Consider the following 22,444-nt stretch of genomic DNA (forward strand, 5'->3'; position numbering starts at 1 on the left):
TTGCCAGTCTCCGTGAAGTGAGATGCGTACCCTCATTGTGTTTTGATTTGCATCTCCCTGCAAATTTACAATAGCAAGAATCGGGAAACAACCCAGATGCCCAACAACAAATGAGTGGCTAAAGAAACTGTAGTACATATCACAATAGAATACTACGAAGCTGTCAGGAAAAATAGTCATGAAATTTTTCTATACATGGATGGACATGGAAACTATTATGTTGAGTGAAATAAGTCAGAGAGAGAGATAGACATAAAATAGTCTCACTCATCTGTGGGACTTAAGAAAAATAAAATACATTATTATAATACACCCAGAGACAATAGAAATGAGGATTGGAAGGACAGCCCATGATATGAAGTTTACTGTAAAGAGGGGGGGTGAAGTCACTTAGAGAAATAACTACACTAACAACTATCATGTCAATGGTAGTGAGTGAGAGAAATAGAATGCCTGTCTAGAATACAGGCAAGGAGGCGGGGGAGAAGGGAGGGGGGGGGCATTAGTGGTGAGAATGTTGCACTGGTGAAGGGGGGGGGTGTTCTTTTTTATAACTGAAACCCAACTACAGACATGTTTGTAATCATGGTGCTTAAATATACTATTAAAAAAAAAAAAAAAAGAATAAGAGAATGCTAGGGATCACATGCCCAGGAATGAGTTAAAAAAAAAAAAGAAAGAAATTGGTCCCTGGGCGGTTTCAGGACCTCTATGAGATGCCGGACCCTGGTCTGTCCCCGAGCTGGCTGCCTGCAAGGCAAATGCCCTACCTCTGTGCTATTATTGCTCTGGGTCCAAGATTGTTTGGTTTTAAGGTTACTTTGAGGATACAAACCTAAATAAGTTTTAGATATTTGGAGATTATAATTGAGGTGGAAAAAAAATTAATTATTATTATTATTTTTTTTTTTTGGTTTTTGGTTTATGGACCACACCCAGTGATGCTCTGGGGTTACTCCTAGCTAAGCGTTCAGAAATCCCTCCTGACTCGGGAGACCATATGGGATGCTAAGGATGGGACCCCAGGTCTGTCTGGGCAGCTGCGTGCAAGGCAAATGCCCCCACCACTGCGTTGTCACTCTGGCCCCAGAAAATAATTCTGAAGCTTTTTTCCCCTTGATTTTTGTCTTGTTTGCTTTAATCTCTTTTAATTAATTCTCATTGATTTTTCATAAAGATGTATTTGGTATACACCTATGAGAGTTACTTCTGATGATTCCACTGTTTTCATCTGATTTATAATTTTAAGATTACTCATTAAATTAGTTGAGAGTAAATTTGCAAGGGATAGTTTATCCCTTTGTTAATGTTGTCCCTTCCCTTCAGGTTTGGTGAGTGTGTGGTGGTGTGTGTGTTTTTAAAATGTCATTTATCTTCAGGTTGTGTGTATGTGTTTAAAATGTCATTTATCTTCTGTGTGTGTGTGTTTTAAAATGTCATTTATCTTGTGTGTGTGTGTGTGTGTGTGTGTGTGTTTAAAATGTCATTTATCTTCAAATGTCCAGAACTAAAAAGATATATTTTCAGTGTAGTGAAATCAAATTTTAGTTAACCACTATTTTGGGAGAAGGGAGAGAACTGAGTCAACTGTAGTTTCTTTGAAAAGTGTTTTAACTTACTGAAAATTCAATGGCAACAGCATTTTCAATAACTACTGGATTTAACTAATATTTTCTGTGTTTATGAAGTCGTCAGTCTAGAGAGTCTAGAATGCTAGCTGTGCCTCTTATAGTCAAATACTCCATTCCTACTATTACCATTTCTTTTTCTTTGATTATTTAGTTCTGAACAGAGCACTTATTTTTTTTCACATTCATTTTGATTGCTAAGGTACAGTGTAAAATGTTTCTATAAGTTATTCATTCTTGGTCACACTACTAATAAGTTCGAGTTAGGTGCATATAAAGGGAATTTTCTACATAGTATTGGCCAAGGAAGTCATCCAGGGAATTATCTTGAACCATTTTGTTTTTATTATCATTTCTTTAGGAATAAAATATATACGGGGAAAATAGATTAGTGGCTTTTTACTTTCAAAAGAAAAACTTGAACTTTGAAATTTTTCATTAGTGGTAACTTTCATTGGGGAGGACATAATTTAAAATCTAAACCAACAAAAATTTGATAAAGGAATGGTGGGGAACTGTCAAATAATTTAATCCCTAGGCTTTTGCATGTTAGAGACTCGGTTCAGTCTCTGGCACCACTAGGTTCTCCAAAGTACCACTTGTGGCTCTCTCTGACACAACAAAAACTTGATAAATATTACACCAAACGTTGGGGCCGGGTAGGTGGCGCTGGAGGTAAGGTGTCTGCCCTTGCAAGCGCTAGCCAAGGAAGGACCGCGGTTCAATCCCCCGGCGTCCCATATGGTCCCCCCAAGCCAGGGGGGCGATTTCTGAGCACATAGCCAGGAGTAACCCCTGAGTGTCCAAAGGGTTGTGCCCCCCCCCCCCCAAAAAAAAAAACCCAGACCAACAAAAAAATTACACCAAACGTTGACAAAATCATTTTAGGTTATTAGAAATCCCTCTCCTTTTTTTTTTTAAAGTAATATTTTAAATAGTTTTGTCTTTTTGGGGGGTTAATCGGTGAGGTCTGTGGACCATTCCCCTGCGAGTCCTTACTCCAGCCCTGGGGACCAGCCCAGAGGATCAATTTAGGGACTGGAGGATATAGTGCTGCTTGTTCACCCTTAGCAGTATTGGAGTAGGAGGAAGGGCTTTCAGGGACTGTCAAAACCATGTAATACTAGGGGTCACTTGGGCTCAGCATATGCAAGGTATGCTCCTTAACCTCTATGTCTCACCCTTACATTGAATACTTTCACTTAACATTTTATAAATTATTATAAGTGACACTTATATTACCTGTTCCTTAGACAGGATAATAAAATTTAATTTTCATTTAATTTAGTAAACTTAACTTTTAGGTGGGAGTTTCAGATAACAAGTTAGTCTTTTGTGTCCTCTGACTTAGCTAAAATCATTTGGGGGTGGAGGGCACAAATCTGAGAGCAAGGCTATTTTTTGTTCCTGTACGCTGGGGATTTGAAAAGGGACTTGCATAGATGTTACAGACCTTATGAGGACAAATGCCTTCCCTTGAGTACTATCTGGCCCCTAAAATGAGATTTCTTTTGGTTAAGAAAAAAGATCTTTGACATAAAGTAAAACATTTTCTGCCTTACTGTATATGTGTATAAAATAGTAATTTAAATCTTTTATATTAAGGTCATGCTTTGAATTATAACCTTGTTAGAAAATAGTGCTTTGGAGTTTTTGTTTTTAAACCATTTTTTTAGGAGTGGGGACAGAACACTTTATCTTAACTTTTTCATAGACTTTTTCATAGGGTACTCTGGTATCATATGATCTTTTTTTGTAAGGCTTATGATTTCTCTGTGTCTTCTCGGCCTTTTGTATGTGTGTGTTTGTGTGCTTTCTTATTCACAATATGTAATGATTCCTGCTCAAGGCTATTGCTTATGGTATTTTACCATAAAATTAACAAGACTATTATCATTTTATTGTTTTTGCTTTTCAATTGTGAGCTCTACTCCAGGCAGTACACAGTGGGTGGAAAACAGGAGGCTTAATGTGCCATGGAAAGTCAGGGCATGTCCTCAGCCTTATTTAGTTCTTACTTTTTTCTTACTCCTTCCATATCTTCTAAAAGCTGTACATAGTGTTATATATATAACTTTCTTCCATGTTTATGAAAAACTGTACATAGGGTTTTATATTTAAGCCTTATATGTTATCTATGTGTATACTTTGTAATTGGTGACAGAAACATAATTTTTAATAGATATAAGTATTATTCATCTTAATTTCCAGACTAGAGAGCCTCAGCAGCAGTCTATGGAAGAAGAATAGAAAATTTGAAGAAACAACATGATTTATTAAAAAGGATGTTACACAGCAGCAGGAGCAGTTGAGAGCGCTGCAGGGACGACAAGCTGCTCTTCTCGCTCTACAACATAAAGCAGAGCAAGCTATTGCTGTAATGGATGATTCTGGTATGCTACAGTTTATAAACTGTTTTCATAAATGAGGCTCAATAAAATGTGGTACTGCAAGGTACATGCTGGCTATTAATCACATTTGTAAGTTTTCCTGTCCTGTGACTTTTGCTGGTTATGTAGAAAAAGCTAGTAGATCTGTTCCATGCAGACATAAAGCTCCCTCTCTTCCATCAAAGAGTACTTCTTTTTTTGTTTTTTGTTTTTAATTTTTATTGTGGTCAAAGTGAATTACAAATATTTCACAGTAATATTTAAGGCACATAGTGATAATGAGTAGGGGGCATTCCCACCACCAGTGTTGTACTTTTAAGGTAAAAGAGAGGCTGCAGTTTTGTTTCTGAATCATAGACTGTCAGAGGCTTTCTTTTTGATTCAGCTAGAGTCACAGAACTCTGCTTGCTTACCACAGAAGAGTGAATCAGTGAATAGAGTTTCTTTAACCTCTGAGGCTCTATTGGTTTATATTATTTCTATTAGATATTTAGTTCCTTTGAACATATGCATCATATAAAATCTCTGATATCGCTCAGAAATGTCCTCCTTTTCTTCAAAAGTGGGTATCATTTAGGTGGAAATCTTACTGAATTGTGTAATACTAGGTTTCTCCTTACTGCAAACAAACTTATTTATTAAAACTCAAGCTAAAGTATATTTTCTAGTCGTTTATCCTCACCAATTCAGTTCTTTGCTATAGGTCCATGCTGGGTTTTTCCTTTTGTTAATCACCTTTCTGTCCACACCTAATTTCCTAGTTTATCTCTCTGATCAGTCTTATATATCATTTTTCATTTTCCTAAGGGCATTTATTGTATTTAATGATTATGTTGTATTTAATATAGATATAATCTAGATAGCATAATAGCTACCCTATTTTCCGGCGTATAAGACGACCCCCTAATTTTACAGTTAAAACATAGGTTTAGGCCTATATTCGCTGTATAAGACAGAACGTTCTTGTGCTACAACTGTATGTACCACAGTGAGCTAATCACAACAAGCAAAGCTTCAAAGGTTATACTGTAATAGACTTCCTCTCTGACTCTGGCCAATCCATACAGGCTTTTTACATTCGGGTAGAGAACATTGTCTAATTTGCGTGCATAAAAAGCCTGCTTGGATTGGCTGAGTTAGAGAGGCTGTCCGAGCAGCCTTGCAGTGATTGGGGCAGGATCGAGTTGGAAAATTCCTTTCATGGCAGTATTCAGACGATTTTTATTTAGCTGCATATCAAAACATTTTTCAGGATATACTCGGCGTGTAAGACGATCCCCGATTTTCGGTTGACTTTTTTCCGTTTCAAAAGTCAGAGTCTTATACGCCAGAAAATACAGTATACAGTTTCCATTCCACTTATTAGCTTTTAACATTTGTACTAGAGAATAATTTAGAGAAATTTTAAATATCTTAGTATTAATATTATTTTGGTTAAGGACCAATCTATTAAATATTTTGAATTATAGAATTCAAAAAAATTAAATTCAAATTCAAAATATTCAGAATTTTTGCTTAGTTATTTTATATAGTTATATTAGTATAACATTTTATATCATATAATTATAGATATCACCAAAACTTTTTTACTTTTTTTGATGTATTTAGGAGCTTGACACAGTTTGTGAGATTTCGAAGGCTTCTATAGAATTTTAGTAGAATCAGATCACTTAGTCTAGATTGGGTTTTCTGTCTCTCATTATAAAATTTTACTTTTTAAGTTAGCTGTTTTTTAAAAAAAAATTTTGTTATGAGGCAGGCATGGAAGCAGAATGAACAGGAGTTAAGATTTATGTACTACTTCAAAAAGAATTTTAAGTTGGTGATTTAAGTACAGATTTCCTTTTATATTTATGAAACTTTACTTGGAAGTACTGATAAGAAAATAATTTTCTAGCATATAGGAGAAGTAGCACAAAATTTATGAGAAAATTAGCTCTTTTAATCATTTAACTTGCTTAATTGTGAGTTATCTAGCTAAAATTTCTTTACAACATAGACTGGTTTTAGATAGGTAAGATTTCATACAGCCCTGAAATTCTAGTTTCTCTGTGGGGGGAAAAAGTCCACTCAGTATGTAACTTCAAAAACAGAAACAAAAAAATAACTATTAGAATTGTTTCCTTTGGGGCCGGAGTGATAGTACAGAGGTAGGGTGTTTGCCTTGCATGCACCTGACCCAGGACGACCTGAGTTCAATCCCCTGTGACCCATATGGTCCCCTAAGCCAGGAGTGATTTCTGAGTGCATAGTTAGGAGTAACCCCTATGAATCACTGGGTGTGGCCCAACATCCCCTTCAAAAGAATGTTTTTCCTTCAGAAGATAAAAGCAACGATCTTTAAGCACAAATTTCACTACATGTCTGTTCTACTACAGCACCTATTTTCTCACAGTGGGAGAGCTAAATAGTTGAGACAAAGACTTTCACAGTCACACATTTATTATTTGAATCTTTTTTGGGGTTGTTTTGGGGTCCTATCCAGTGGTTCTTAGAGCTATATGCTCAGGGATCACTCTTGGAGCCACTTGGTGATATATATAGTGCTAAGCATTGAACTCTGGTCAGCAAGACAATCAGTGCCTGGTCCTCTACTCTCCAGCCCATTGATGCCAACATGTATCACCAATAGTTCACACATAGATTTCGCATCCGACAGCATTGTGCGTAGCACCAATGGCTCACTTTGATGTCATGCTGAACAGACTATACCACCAAATATATGTAATAGTTCAATTCAAATGGTAAATAGAAAAAATTTTCCATATATTTGAAAATTACTTAATCATAATTTTTAAAAATTTCTTATTTTTATATTTAAACACCATGATTACAAAATTGTTCATGATTGAGCTTCAGTCTTACAATGTACATCACCCTTCATCCATCAACATGTCCTCCCTACCACCAGTGTCCTCAGTTTCCCTCCCATTCTCACTCTGTAGGCATTCTCTTTCTTTCTCTCTCTCTCTCTCTCTCTCTCTCTCTCCCCCCCCATTCTCACTCTGTAGGCATTCTCTTTCTTTCTCTCTCTCTCTCCTCTCTCTCTCTCTCTCTCTCTCTCTCCCCCCCCCCATTCTCACTCTGTAGGCTTCTCTTTCTCTCTCTCTCTCTCCTCTCCTCTCTCTCTCTCTCTCTCTCTCTCCCCCCTCCCCCTTTTTAGATACTGTGGTTTGCCATACTTGTTAATGAAAGGATACCATTCAATATCACTTTTTTCTCCATCCACTACCCATTTATTGTCCCAAGGGATCAGATTCTAACTATCATTGTCATAGTGGTCCCTCTGTGCCCTAACAGCACTGTTCCACTATTTGTGGCAAGCTTCCTATCATGATCTGGTGTTTGTGGCCCTCCTCTCTATTGCCTCTGGGGTAGTATTACCACACTGTCTTTTAAAAAAATGTATATTTCTTGAAAGGAAGTAGGTTTTATTTAATGAAACCATGGGGGGGGGGAGTGGTGCAATAAATTGCAACACCAGTGTTTTTAAGTACTTGGGGATTAAAATCTGCTTTTTTCAGACTATAACTTTCCCCAAGTTTGACTTGTTTCCCCAAGTCAAAATGATAGACCTGTCTGCAACCCCCACTTTAATGAGTTACTATTCTTTTGTGTGTTTGTTTGTTTGATATTTAGCCACACCCGAGGGTCCTCAGGAGCTGATTCTGGCTCTCCTTTCAGAAATTACTCTAGTAGGCTCAGTGGACTATATGGGATGCAGGGGATCGAACCCTGGTTGACTGCATGCACGACAAACATCATACTTGCAGTGTTATAACTCCAGCTTAATGAGTTGTTATTCTTTTATTTATTTATTTATTTTTGTTTTGTTTTTTGGGCCACACCCAGCGGTGGTCAGGGGTTACTCCTGGCTATCTGCTCAGAAATAGCTCCTGGCAGGCACGGGGGACCATATGGGACACCGGGATTCGAACCAACCACCTTGGGTCCTGGGTCGGCTGCTTGCAAGGCAAACACCGCTGTGCTATATCTCTGGCCCCCCGAGTTACTATTGAAGTACAGTAATATACTTTCTTCATGAAAATTTGCTTATGCATGGATAGACATGGAGAGTATCATGCTGAGTGAAATAAAATCTAAATGATATGTAGATAGATATAGATACAGAATGATAGTACTCATTTGTGGGAAATATTTTAAAAATACATAATATGGGAATAATATCCAGAGACTCTAGAAAGGAGGGCCAGGAGGACTGGTTCATGGTAGGAAGTGTGCCACAAAGAATTGGGGAGTGCAGTTAGGACAGAGAGGGGCCACTAGGACAATGATAGTTGGAAATAATCAATAACTCTGGATAAGAATGGAGGCTAAAAATAAAATGATATCAGGATAGCCTTTTGATAATGGTATTGCAAGCCACTGCAATATTTTCACCATGGGGTGGGGATAGAGGGGGTGATAGAGGATGGAGGCATGTTTGTACAAAAGAGTCAGGTTGCGAGGTGGTGGGGCTAAGTCGGTGGCTAGAGGGAGACTGGAGACATTGGTGGTGAAAATGAACACTGGTGAAAGATGGGTGTTGGAACATTGTGTGATTAAACTCAGCCATCAATAACTAGCTCTGTATTACACAGTGATTCAGTAAAAAGAGAAAATCCTCCTTATTTGTTGGGGAAAGAAAAAACTTGGTAGTGTAATAGATATTATATTAGGTAGTATTAAATAGGAAACCACGATTTTTGTGTGAAACTAATAAAATATGTTGGTTAACTTAATCTAAGGATAACTAGGTTAAAATTGCTAGATGATTCTTAAATTATTTTTCTAAAAATTTTAGTTTCTCAAAAATCAAAAAGATGTGTTTATTTCTTTTAATTAATAATTAATTTTATTTCAAGTTGTAACAGAAACTGCAGGCAGCCTATCAGGAGTCAGTATCACATCTGAATTAAATGAAGAACTGAATGATTTAATCCAAAGATTTCATAATCAGCTTCGTGATTCTCAGGTAACTTAATTTTTTTTTAATTTAATTGAGTTCAGAGTCACATTAATTGGAACTTGTTGGCTTCAGTTAGCATGAATATCACCTGATGTGATTTTTGAAATACATGAATTTCTTTTTCTTATCCCCATTAGTTTTGGGGCAACACCTAACAGTTTTCAAGTGTTATTTCCAGCACTGTGTTTGTGGTGTTTCTCAGGGGAACTATGTGCTACAATTTGAATCAGTCTGCTAAATTCAAGACAAGCACTTTAGCCCCTGTACTATCCTTTTAGTCCTCAAGAATATACATTTCTTTTTTGTAAAAATTTTTCCATTTCCAAAATATGATTCATACATTTGGGGTGGGATTGGATTGACTTTCTATTATGCCCATGCTAGAGGTTTGATGACTATATTCAAGAATTACTAAAGTAGGGGCTGGGGCAATAGCACATGAGTAGGGCACTTACCTTGCTTGTGGCCGACCCGGGTTCAATTCCCAGTATCCCAGATGGTCCCCTGAACCTGCCAAGAGAGCCAAGGAGAGCCAGCAGTAATCCCTGAGTGTGCAAGTTGTGTCCAGAAAAACAAAACAAAAAAGGAATAGTAAAGTAGAAGAAAGCTGTTATTTACAGGTGAATTTTTTTCCTTTTTTTTTTTTTTTGCCACTTTATCTTAGACTTTTCAAGTTTGATAATGGCTACAACCTTTATTTAAAAAAATTGTCTTTTTACAGTAAGTATACCAAAACATGGGGGGGGGGGGATATATGAATAAAGTTTTTTATTTTATTGGTCTTAATTTCTTGTCTTCTTTTTTTTTTTTTTAAAGCCTCCAGCTGTCCCAGACAATAGAAGACAAGCAGAAAGTCTTTCACAAACTAGGGAGGCTTCCCAAAGCAGAAACCCATCTGTTTCTGATCCTGATGAGAAAGTTCAGCTTTTTAGCAAAATGAGAGTGTTACAGGAAAAGAAACAAAAAATGGACAAAACTGCTTGGAGAACTTCATTCACTTAGAGATCAGCATCTGAATAATTCATCATGTAAGTAAATCTTACCTCAAAGTATTATTGTATATAAAATTGCTGGCATAATAGTTAATTAAAATTTTTGTTAAATTAATGGATACATCATTTCCTTAACAAAATCATTTTTGTGGGGAGAGAGGGCTTGAATGTGCAAAACTTTTGTGGTTTTGTTTTTTTTGCTTTGTTTTAGTGCTAGGGATCAAACTTAGCATTACCTGCAGAATGTGAAAATATTTTTTGTTTGGTTTTGGGGCCACACCCACTGGTGCTTAGGGTTAGCCCTTGCTCTGTGCCCAGGGATCACTCCTGTGGGACTCCTGATACTTTGTGAGGTTTGGAGGATCAAAGCTCTGTCATCCTCATCCAGATCAAGCACCTTACTTGCTCTCTGACTGGAATGTAAAAAGTTTTTAAATAATAAGGCAGTGCAGTGTACAAACATGCCAAATAATTAGATGGCAGATCTTTTCTATAATTCAGAAAGGAAAGAATAAAGTTGGACCTTGATAAGTGATAGGATTTTAGTAGAGGAAAGTAGAAAAGAAAGTAGCTATTAAATACGTGAATATAATATTCTATTGTTTAAGCATATTTGGAAACTGCCTTGAAAGCTAAATTAGGAGTCAGAGTGATAGAACAGCAGGGAGGGCATTTGCCTTGTATGCACTCGACCCGGGTTCGATCCCCAGCTTCCCATATAGTTCCCTAAGCCTGCCAGGAGTAATCCCTGGGCATAGCCAGGTGTGGCTCATAAACAAAAATCAACAAAATAAAAAAGCTAAGTTATACTTTGCTTTTAAAACTATGAAACATTTAGATAGTATAATATATGTATATCTTCAATAGTACAGATAGTTTAATGTAGAAAGTCCCCAATTTATATCTAAAAAATTATAGGGTCCAGACAGATAGTAGTGGATAGGAAGCTGGCCTTTCATGCATCCAACCCTGGTACGATCTCTGGCATCCCATATGGCTTCCTTAGCACTTTGAGGAGTAACCTGAGCATTGTTGGATGTGGCCCAAAAACCAAAACAAACGTAAAATCTGTAAGTCATCTCAAGTGGCAATAGTAAAACTAATGGTCATTGTAATAATATTAGTTATGTATATTTATACTAGTTTTATGTGAAAGGGATTGAAAAGGCAGTGTTTATCCTAGTTAAAATATAGGAATTGATTTTACTCTACAGATGTTTTACTTAATCTAATTCAGATCTAACTACTAGATCTGATTTGCTATCGTTAATTCTCAAGCCTGGTTCTTAGCCTTTTCTCAAAAGTTAGTTACATGAGATCTGGCATTTGAAATTAATCAATTCAATATTTGACATCCTAATTATTGCTTTTGATAAGGAAAGACAAGGGATAGAAACAGCATCCCTGGAGACTTGTTCTTGCCTTTTTCTCAGTCACCTGCAAAAACAACTTTACTATTTATGTCCTGAAAAATACTCTGTTCTTTTCTTTGACTTCTGCCTAACTAGATTAACATTGCTAAGAAACACTTAAAATTCAAACATAGTCCATTTTAATACACACAAAGTAGTACCTTGTTGATTGACATCCCCCACCCAATCCCTGGGAAACCAAATGCAATGAAGAAGTAATGGTTAAGGAATAAGGGGACTATTAGAAACTATTTGGAATTTCCAACTCAGAGAACACAACAAAGATCAAGGTGTAGAAAGACTTAGAATCTAAAGCTCTGGGAGCATTAAAATAAACTGCCAATAATGATACATTAGATTGCTGTGAGAATGATAAATGACAATAATTTTAAAGTGGTAGGAGAAAGGCAAGCAAAGGCTCTTGCTCTTTTTTGTTTGTTTGTTTTGTTTTTTTTGGGGGGGGAGTCATACCCGGCAGCGCTTGGGTTACTCCTGATTCTACACTCAGAAATCGCTCCTGCCAGGCTCAGGGGACCATATGGGATGCCCGGATTCAAACTATCATCCTTCTGCATGCAAGGCAAATGCCCTACCTCCATGCTATTTCTCCAGCCCCAAGGCTCTTAATTTTTATTATTCTTGAAGTCATGAAATATTTTATTCTGTGAATAGAGTAAAATAGGATTTAAAATGTAGATTGGCCATCATTTGTCTAATGAGAAAATTTTATTGCTGTACCAGTCACTTTACCAGTTTTGTTTTTCAGCTTAAAAATGAGATACAATTTATCTTTATTGTAGATTTGTAGGGCTGAGTAAAGATTACAGATGTGTACATCTTACATTATCACTCTCTTTAACTTATCATAAAATCAAATCTATCAGCTGAGGCTAAGGAATAATACAGCTGGTGGGGACACTTGCCTTGGATGCAGCTGACACGGGCTTGATCTCTGGCATTACATATGATTCCCCTGAACACAGCTGAGTTTGGCCCCAAAACAAAACAAATTTATTTTAGGAATACTCTTAACTTTTCTAAGTATAGTATTCTTTTAATTCCCATCTATCTTTCTTTAGTCCGTTGTTTTAGCTTTGTGTTTATGAAGGTCTTTTTTATTGCCATGAGTGATATATCCTAAAGTTTGTAAGTATGAAGACGTGGAGATGTTAATAATTTTTTACCAATTTTGGTATTCAAAAATTATGAGTATGATGACTTATTTTGCTTGTTTGTTTGTTTTATAGTTGTGCCTTCTTCAGCTTCTCCACAAAGGAGTATGGATCAGAAAAGTGCAACCTCAGCTCCCTCTGCTCCTGTAGGCAGCGTAGCCCCAGTTGTCAATGGAGAAATAAGTAGCCTTACAGCATCTGTTCCTTATCCTGCTACTTCACAGAATGAGAGTGAAAATGAAGGCCATCTAAATCCAACAGAAAAACTCCAGTAAAAGTTTTACAAATGTTATTTATTTAGACTAGAAAAAAACATATGGAAAAGCTTAATTTAGTATGATAGATATGAGAGGGGGTGTATGCATGTGCTTTATGTATGCTTATATATGCATTCTTTTTTTTTTTTTTTTTTTTTTTTGGTTTTTGGGTCACACCTAGCAGTGCTCAGAGGTTACTCCTGGCTCCATGCTCAGAAATCGCTCCTGCCAGGCTCAGGGGACCATATGGGATGCCAGGATTCAAACCAGTGACCTTCTGCGTGCAAGGCAAATGCCTTACCTCTATGCGATCTCTCCGGCCCCTCATTCTTTTTTTTTTTTTATATGCATTCTTAATGTGATTATAGGTTCATTCTTTGGGCAAGAAAAAGATGTTGCAATATAATTTGTGTGAGCTGATATTATTTTATTCCCAGTTTCCAAATAAAGTGATAAGACTTGGGGCCTGAGCAGTGGTGCAAGCAGTAGGGTGTTTGCCTTGCACACGCTGACCTAGGATGGATCGTGGTTAGATCTCCCAGCGTCCCTTATGGTCCTCCAAGCCAGGAGCGATTTCTGAGCACATAGCCAGGAGTAACCCCTGAGCATCACCAGGTGTAGCCCAAAACAAAAAGTGATGAGACTTAAGAGACTTATGTCTAGAATTAAGAGAGTTCTATGTTTAGGGGTCCAGGAGGCACTTTACTTGTATGTGTCCAACCCAGTCCTTTGAGCAGCACTGGCTCTACACCAGGAGTAAGCCCTAAGGTGTGACGAAAAACAACAAGAAAGATTCTTTACTTAAAAGACATTGATCTGAGGTTCTGGCGTTAATTCAGAAATGTTACCTCACACAGGCAAATAACTTAACTTCATAATGCCTCTGGTTCTTTCTTTGCAGAATAACCTGCTGCTCATCTGCCAGAGAGATAGCGTGGAGGCGGGGCTTTTGCCTTCCATGCAGAAGGACGGTGGTTCAAATCCCAGCATCCCATTTGGTCCCCCGAGCCTGCCAGGAGCGATTTCTGCACACAGAGCCAGGAGTAACTCCTGAGCGCTGCAGGGTGTGACCCAAAAACCAAAAAAAAAAACAAAACAAAAAAAACAAAAAAAAAAAACCCTGCTCATAAAGGTGTTTTTGTTGTTTTGTTGTTTTCATTTTTTTGAGGATTAAAAATACTAGGATGTTATATACGTATTTTGGGTGCCTCTAATTCCTCAAACCTTAATAAAATCATTTTAATTAACTTAAATAAATACTATCATGGTTGTTGGCACAGTTACACAAATTTCACAAACTTAATTTTTTTTTTAATTTTTATTGTGACCAATGTGAATTACATGTCTTTCACAGTTAGTAAGGTGCATAGAAGCAGTGAATTAGGACCAGTCCCATCACCAGTGTTGTCCTCTCTCCACCCATCTTCCCAACATGCATCCCATACCTCACCCTTTTGCCCCCTAGACTGTTAGTATAACAGGTCCCATTTTATTTGTTGTTGTTGTTGTTGTTTGTTTGGGGGCCACACCTGGTGGCGCTCAGGGGTTACTCCTGGCTATCTGCTCAGAAATCGCTCCTGGCAGGCACAGGGGACCATATGGGATGCTGGGATTCGAACCACCTTTGCTCCTGGGTCAGCTGCTTGCAAGGCAAAGCCTTACCTCCATGCTATCTGAGCCCCATCATTTATCTTGATTCTGTTGTTGTTGACTTTGGGTTAGTATTTTGATCTGATTATTATTTCCACTCAGTATTCATTTGGCTGCTTGCTCCTGGTATTACTTTTGATATTGCTTTTCTGTTTTTTACAAATCTCTTATAACAAATGAGGAATCTTCTGAAAATGCTCAATAATCCCTACTTAACCAGTGTGCCTGTAAGATATTATTTAATAGAATATCTAGTATTTCACTTTTTTTAGGACTCCTGAGACCTTTAGGAATTTTTTGATGCTTCTAACATATTTATCTCTCCTTTTTTGTTGTTTTGGGGCCACACCCAGTGGCACTCAGAGGTTACTCCTGGCTCTGTGCTCAGAATATGCTTTTGGCAGGCTCAGGGGTGCCAGGAATTGAACCCGGTTGGTCCGAGGTTGGTTGAGTGCAAGGCAAACACCCTACTGCTGTGCTAGCCCTCTGACCTCAATATTTATCTTTTTGTTTTGTTTTGCTTTTGGTTTTTGGATCACACCCAGCTGTGCTCAGGGGTTACTCCTAGCTTTTCGCTCAGGAATCGCTCCTGGCAGGCTGAGGATTATATGGGATGCCGGGATTCGAACCACCGTCCTTCTGCATGCAAGGCAAATGCCCTAACTGTCCATGCTATCTCTCCGGCCCCAATATTCATCTTTTTTAAAGTGAATGTTTGAGGGGCCGGAGAGATAGCATGGAGGTAAGACATTTGTAGAAGGTCGGTAGTTTGAATCCCGGCATCCCATATGAGCCAAGGGACCCATATGTCCCCTGAGCCTGCCAGGAGCGATTTCTGAGCACAGAGCTAGAAGTAACCCCTGAGCGCTGCTGGGTGTAACCCCTCCCTCCCCCGCAAAAAAAGTGAATGTTTGAAACAGGCTTAGCTTAGTCTTTAGTCCTTAACACAGCATAAATGATTTATTTTCTAGACTTTTAAAAATTCGTTACTTTACAAGTCAGAGCTTTTGAATATTTGACTAGGTTTGTTTGTGTTGGTTGCTTTATATGAAAATAATGCATGTTTTGATTTGCTGAAGTTGTTATTTCTTTTTGGGGGGGCCACACCCATTTGATGCTCAGGAGTTACTCCTGGCTAAGCGCTCAGAAATCACCCCTGGCTTGGGGGGAACCATATGGGACGCGAGGGAATCGAACTGCGGTCCTTCCTTGGCTAGCGCTTGCGAGGCAGACACCTTACCTCTAGCACCACATCACCGGCCCTTGAAGTTGTTATTTCACATATTTTTTTTTAGGAAGTTAAATGAAGTTCGAAAGAGATTAAATGAACTAAGAGAATTAGTTCATTATTATGAACAAACATCAGATATGATGACAGATGCTGTAAATGAAAATACAAAAGATGAAGAAACTGAAGAATCAGAATATGAATCTGAGCATGAAAATTCTGAACCTGTTACTAATATTCGGTAAGAATTTTTTACATTTTTTTTTTTTGGTTTTTGGGCCACACCCTGTGACGCTCAGGGGTTACTCCTGGCTATGCGCTCAGAAGTTGCTCCTGGCTTCTTGGGGGACCATATGGGATGCCGGGGGATCAAACCGAGGTCCGTCCAAGGCTAGCACAGGAAAGGCAGGCACCTTACCTCCAGCGCCACCGCCCGGCCCCTCGGTAAGAATTTTTTAAAAAAAATATGGGCTGAGTAATAGGACCAGCAGGTAGAATGCTTGCTTTGCACTGGCTCAAGGGTGGCCAATGCTTTTTCAATCCCTGAGTTTCAGCAGGAGTGATACCTGAGCACAGAGGCAAGAGTAAGCCCTGAGCAAACATATGTATTGCCCAAAAAACAAAAAGTTTTTTAATGTTTTTCTCAAACTCTTAGAATTTTTGTAACGGAATTGTAACTTTTCAATAATGTACTATTCTCAAACTGTTCTAAGTCTGCTATTCAATCAGTGTAACTAAATTTACTTGTAAAGAAAAGCAAATAAAGAATTATTTGGTACAGTGATTGTTCAAATATCAGTAAATCTTAAGTATCTAGCAGGATTTTTTTCCAACTTTTCATTTATAATGTATTTGATTCTTCAGATATTTCTTCTTAAATTTTCATATAGAAATTAATGAAAAGAAAATGCGAATTACTCAGTTTAAATTTACATAGAAGTAGCTAATATTATTCATTGCTAAGAATTGTGTCATATTATAATTCTAGAACTTTCCTTTTAAAATTTAACATCAAATTATTTCTTTTAGAAATTCGCAAGTAGCTGCCACCTGGAATGAAGTGAATAGTAATTCTGTTGCACAGTATGTTTCCAATAATAGAGATGGGAGACCAGTTAATTCTAACTGTGAAATTAATAACAGATTTGCTGCCAACAAAAGGCCTCTAAACATGCCGCCTCCTCCTCCTTTAGGTATGTTTGACTATAATCAAAGTTTGCTATATTATCCTTAGAAAATGATATCCTTTTATTAATACTCTTAAGTTTATTAAAAAGTGATTGATTTCTGGACTAGAGAGATAGCTCAATTGGCTGAACTTATGTTTTGCATGTGGGGAGGTCTGGGTTTGCTCTTTGGTGCTAAATAGTGCTCTGAAAACTTCTGGGAACAATTCCTGAGCACCAGTGGGTTTTGCAGTAAATAAAACAAAATTCATTGATATTTAGTAATGCATATTTTCTGCAGATTGTCGATATAATAGGGGAGAACAGGGGATTCATGCTGTACATGATGAGGATGATGAAGAGGAGGAGGAAGAAGCAGAAGAGGAGGGAGTCAGTGGAGCTTCATTATCTAGTCATAGGAATAGTCTGGTTGATGAAGCTCCAGAAGACATGGAATTTGAACAAAAAATTAATAGACTCATGGCTGCAAAACAGAAACTTAGACAGTTACAAGATCTTGTTGCTATGGTACAGGTAATTTATTGCTTACATGTTTTAAAAATCTGTCAAAAATAGTCACCATGGGACGGGGGGAAATAGTTACTATAAGCTGTTAAAATAAGTGACAAAGTGTATTTTAAATTATAAGTTTATTTATAGTAGTAGTATACTAGTTTATTTATACCAGTACTACACTATACTAGTGATAGATTTGTGGGGGATGGCAGGTCATAACTGACAGTGCTCGGGTTATCTAGGAATCACTGGCTTGGAGGACCATATGAGATGCTAGGGATTGAACTTTGGTTGGCCAAGTGTAAGACAAGCACCTTACCCACTGTACTGTACTATCACTCTGGTCCAGATAAAGTTTTTTTATTCCAATTTTAAATGCTAGCATATTAAAAAGAAAAATTTTTTTCTATTAGTATGAGTTAATATTTTAGACTTGTGAGCCATACTGTCTCTTTTTGGGTTTTGAACCACACCTGGCAGTGTTTGGGTGTTAATCCTGGCAGTGCTTGGGGACCAGAGAGATAGGTTCATTTCAGATATATAGAGAGCTTTGAAGAGTATCCAAATGTCTAATATATATATATGTATATATGTGTATATATATGGATAGATAGATATAGATATATGAAAAATGAGAAAACTACAATTCAGATCTCTATCATACCTCTTTAAAGAAAACTATTTGAAATTATACTTGGAATTGCAAGTTATTGTTAAAGATGAATGTTTCTTATACTAAGGTAAGCTTTCCTTTTACCTTTAACTTTTGTTTTCTAAAGACTCAGAAGTGTAAAGTTAGTTAAAATGATTGTTTGAATCTTTTTTATTATTCCTGATTATATCAGCTCATTTAAGACTTTGAAGTTTAATGCATTTTATGAGTACTCAGATCTCTTATAATTCTTAATCTGTGTCAACAATGTATGTTTAGACTAATTCTTAATTGCTTTCTTTTAGTGTTAGAGTTATATCATCTCATTTGTGTAGACAACTTTATACTACAGTGTGAAACTTGGCTTTTCTCTTGCGCCCTAACTTAGTCTTTGATCTCTGTACATATGAGTTTACTGTTCAAATTGATGTGGAGGCCAGAAAACATTTGAGTCAATCAGACAATTTTATAATAGCATCTGTTTTAACTTTGTATTAGAGTATTTCCAAAGTTTTTAGTTTTAGTTGAACTCTTTGGTGAAACTGTGACTAAATCTAAACTAAAGGTGTAGAACTACATACAGTTCTGTAGGTCTTCTAGGGTCAGAGTGATAATATAGCAGGTTGGGAGGGTGTTTGCTCTGCACGCCCATCCCCAGCATCTTTATGATCTCCTAAGCACTGCCAAAACTAATTCCTGGGTCCAGAGCCCGGAGTAATCCCTGAGCAATCCTGTTTGTGGTCCAAAAATAAAAACAAAACTCCAAAATAATGCCATTCTACTTGTAAAAGACAGGTGAGACCTTTTCTTTAATTGCAATTTACAAAAACTCCCATTTTACTAAGAATATTGGTCCAGCACAATTTTTGAAAGTTATAAACCAGTTTTTTCTGCAGTAGTCATACAGATCTGTGACAGCACTTATGGCACACACACCCTTTTTTAGTGAGGATAATTGGCACCCTCTTTTTTTTTATTTCCAAACTTAAGACCAAAGAAAGGAAGTTTCAAGTAGAGCATTAGTTATTTGAAATTGCTGATACAGAAGTTGTATCTTAAGAAAAATTGATTTCCAGTGTTTACAGCTCCAGTGGCAAAATTTTTTTATTTTCATCTCTTGTTGAGACCCTGTTGATAGCTCAGTATCTAAAAAAAACTCAATATTTGTCATTACTGGCAAATTGATACCTTAAAATTTAAACATATTTTAGTTTAGGCACTTTATTTCTTGCCATTGGTAGGGGATGAACTTCAATGCTTTCTAAAATTCATGTTTCTCATTTTTTTATTTGTGTTACATAAATTTTACAAAATGGTGGTAGTTAGTAAATTATAAATTGGATATTATCGGGTTAGCAAGATTTTAATATCATGGTTTGATGTTGTAGGATGATGATGCTGCAGAACAAGGAGTTATCTCTGCCACTACTTCAAATTTGGATGATTTCTACCCAGCAGAAGATGATAGCAAACAAAATACAAATAATGCTAGAGGAAATACCAATAAAACACAAAAAGATGCTGGAATAAATGCAAAGGCAAGGTATGTTAAGCCTTCATTTTATAAATAAAATGCCTACTCTTGAGAGGGTATTCAAGTAGATACTGTATCATAGCATAATTTAATATTATCAAATTTAATTACAGAGAGAAATTTTATGAGGCTAAAGTACAGCAGCAGCAGAGAGAACTCAAACAACTACAGGAAGAAAGAAAGAAACTGATAGATATTCAAGAGAAAATTCAAGCATTGCAAAAGGCATGTCCTGACCTACAGGTAATTAGAAAATTTATTCCTTTGTATCTAGGAAAAATAGATGCTTTAAACCTCAATACCTCAATTTAGTGGAAGTACTCTTGTCTTTTTCTAGTATGGATATGATAAATTTTTAACTATTTTATGACTACTTGGTTAGGGTTATATAGAAATGTAGCAATAGGTTGGTTATTTACCTTGCTTTGTTAAGTATAGATTCAACATTCCTGACTATTAAAATAGTTTATTTTGACCTTTGTAATTTGGTGGTATAGGCACTCTCAGTGGTGCTTGAAAACCAGCATGCTCTTAGGACCATGTGTGCTGAGGACTAAACTATGGGCTCTTTCATACAAAGCAAGCTCTCCAACCCTTCAAACCATCTCCTTGGTCTAAATTGACCTCTTACCCCTTGGGACCAGAAACCAAAATCAGAGCTTTGTAAATGCAAGGCAAGTGCTGTACCACTTCCATGTAAGGTCCATTTCTAGTCCTAGGATATCCATCTTTATACTTGAATTAAACTACATAATTAGTTCCCAAAGCCATCATGAATTATCTAAGGAAATTAAACTATTTTATTTGAGGGACTAGGGCTGTGGATCAGTGGTATGCTTCACATCATAAAACCTATATTCAATTCCAGTCAACTTAAAATATATTTTATATAAATGTATATACTTTCTTAGAGATTAATTAGAGAAAGATAAATCTGTTAAGTAATCAAGAATAAAGCTAATGTTTCTAAAATGGTTTTATTCTTTTTTTTTTTTTTTTTTTTGGTTTTGGTTTTTGGGTCACACCCGGCAGCGCTCAGGAGTTACTCCTGGCTCTATGCTCAGAAATTGCCCCTGGCAGGCACGGGGGACCATATGGGATGCTGGGATTTAAACCACCGTCTTTCTTTTTTTTTTTTTTTTTGGTTTTTGGGTCACACCTGGCAGTGCTCAGGGGTTATTCCTGGCTCCAGACTCAGAAATTGCTCCTGGCAGGCACGGGGGACCATATGGGACGCCGGGATTCGAACCGATGACCTCCTGCATGAAAGGCAAACACCTTACCTCCATGCTATCTCTCCGGCCCCAAACCACCGTCTTTCTACATGAAAGGCAAACGCCTTACCTCCATGCTATCTCTCCGGTCCCAGACATTTTGTTTTCAAAGACATATCAAGTTTTTAGTTTTTATTTTCTCACTTTTGTGGGCGTTGGGGGGCAGGTAGCTGGTGACCGCATCAGATAGTGCTTTGGACTTACTCCTGGCTCTGTGCTCAGGATTGACCCAAAGTGGTGCTTGAGGAGCCTAAATGATTTGGAGAATAGAACCAGATTACATGTAATGCAAGTTCTGTACCTCCTGTACAATCTCATCAGCCCTCAAATGAAGGTTCTGATACAGCTTTTCTTTTTTTTTTTTTTTCTTTAATTGGTTTTTGGGCCACACCCAGTGATACTCAGGGGTTACTCCTGGCTATGTGCTCAGAAATTGCTCCTGGCCTGGGGGACCATATGGGACGCTAGGGGATCAAATCGTGGTCCATCCTAGGTTAGCATGTGTTAGGCAAACACCCTACCACTTGTATCACCACTCCAGTCCCTAATACAGCTTTTCTTGACTCAGAGTTTTCTATACTCTGAATAATGTCTGGAGAAATAAATGTCAGTATTGGTTTGAGTATCTGAATTTTTCCACTAGAATTAAAAAAAAAAATTCCCTCACTATTGGCCGAGGGCTATCAAAGATTACCTCAGTGCTTATATAGTACTGCAGTGGAAATTAACTAATCTCAGTATCTCATGCTTGCTTCTGGGCATTTTCTGAGCTATCATTGAGCCACCATGCTATTTTCTCCTGTTTCTGGTGTTCTACAGGGTTACTACTACGTGTCAACTTTATAATCTATGTTTTTTTGTTTTGTTTTTTTTTTTTGTTTTTGTTTTTGGGCCACACCCGTTTGATGCTCAGGGGTTACTCCTGGCTATGCGCTCAGAAATTGCCCCTGACTTGGGGGGACCATATGGGACACCGGGGGATCGAACCGTGGTCCGTCCTACACTAGCGCTTGCAAGGCAGACACCTTACTTCTAGCGCCACCTTCCTGGCCCCATAATCTATGTTTTTATGTTTGGTTTTTGTTTTGCTTGTTTGATTTTAGTTTTGAGATACACCAAATGCTGCTTAATTTTGAGATATACCAAATGATGCTTGGGGGTACCATGCTTTTCTAGGGATTAAATCTTGGGCTTTTGTATGCTCTCCATTGTTGAGCCCTTTCCTTGGTTCTTTATGTTTTATTTAATCGGATTTACTTTTGGTCTTAATAGCAACTCTGTCAGGTTTGGTAGTAAATTAAATATGATATTAGAGCTTTAAAGACTTAGTAAAAGAATTGCTTTTGTGAAGTTAATATAATTGCGTTAGTTCTCAAAATAGTTTTTGCCAATTCTTTTTTTAGCTAACAGCCACTAATGGGGGTAACTGCCCCACAAACAAGTACATGCCAGCTGTTACATCAACCCCAACTGCTAATGAAAATGAAACTACTACAAGCAAATCTGTTTTTGAGGCAGAAGATTCTTCACTAGTAGATAATGAGGTATTATAGAATATACCATGTTGATCCTGAATCTTTTCTGGAAGATGGTGGGGTGGTTTT

At 37.3% G+C, this 22,444-nt stretch overlaps 1 protein-coding gene across 1 annotated transcript in view; it reads left to right on the forward strand.

Moving 5' to 3' along the window:
- PCM1 (pericentriolar material 1) overlaps positions 1–22,444 on the forward strand; it is a 106,371-nt gene that overhangs the window by 14,842 nt on the left and 69,085 nt on the right. Inside the window, 13 exon segments of the mRNA XM_049772426.1 lie at positions 3,840–3,872; positions 3,875–3,919; positions 3,922–4,021; positions 8,884–8,993; positions 9,804–9,959; positions 9,961–10,015; positions 12,639–12,834; positions 15,766–15,939; positions 16,728–16,891; positions 17,166–17,398; positions 19,421–19,575; positions 19,680–19,809; positions 22,244–22,384. Coding sequence (XP_049628383.1) covers positions 3,840–3,872; positions 3,875–3,919; positions 3,922–4,021; positions 8,884–8,993; positions 9,804–9,959; positions 9,961–10,015; positions 12,639–12,834; positions 15,766–15,939; positions 16,728–16,891; positions 17,166–17,398; positions 19,421–19,575; positions 19,680–19,809; positions 22,244–22,384 — 1,692 coding nt within the window.

Source organism: Suncus etruscus, chromosome 4 (genome assembly GCF_024139225.1).
Source record: "Suncus etruscus isolate mSunEtr1 chromosome 4, mSunEtr1.pri.cur, whole genome shotgun sequence".
Lineage (NCBI taxonomy): Eukaryota > Metazoa > Chordata > Mammalia > Eulipotyphla > Soricidae > Suncus > Suncus etruscus.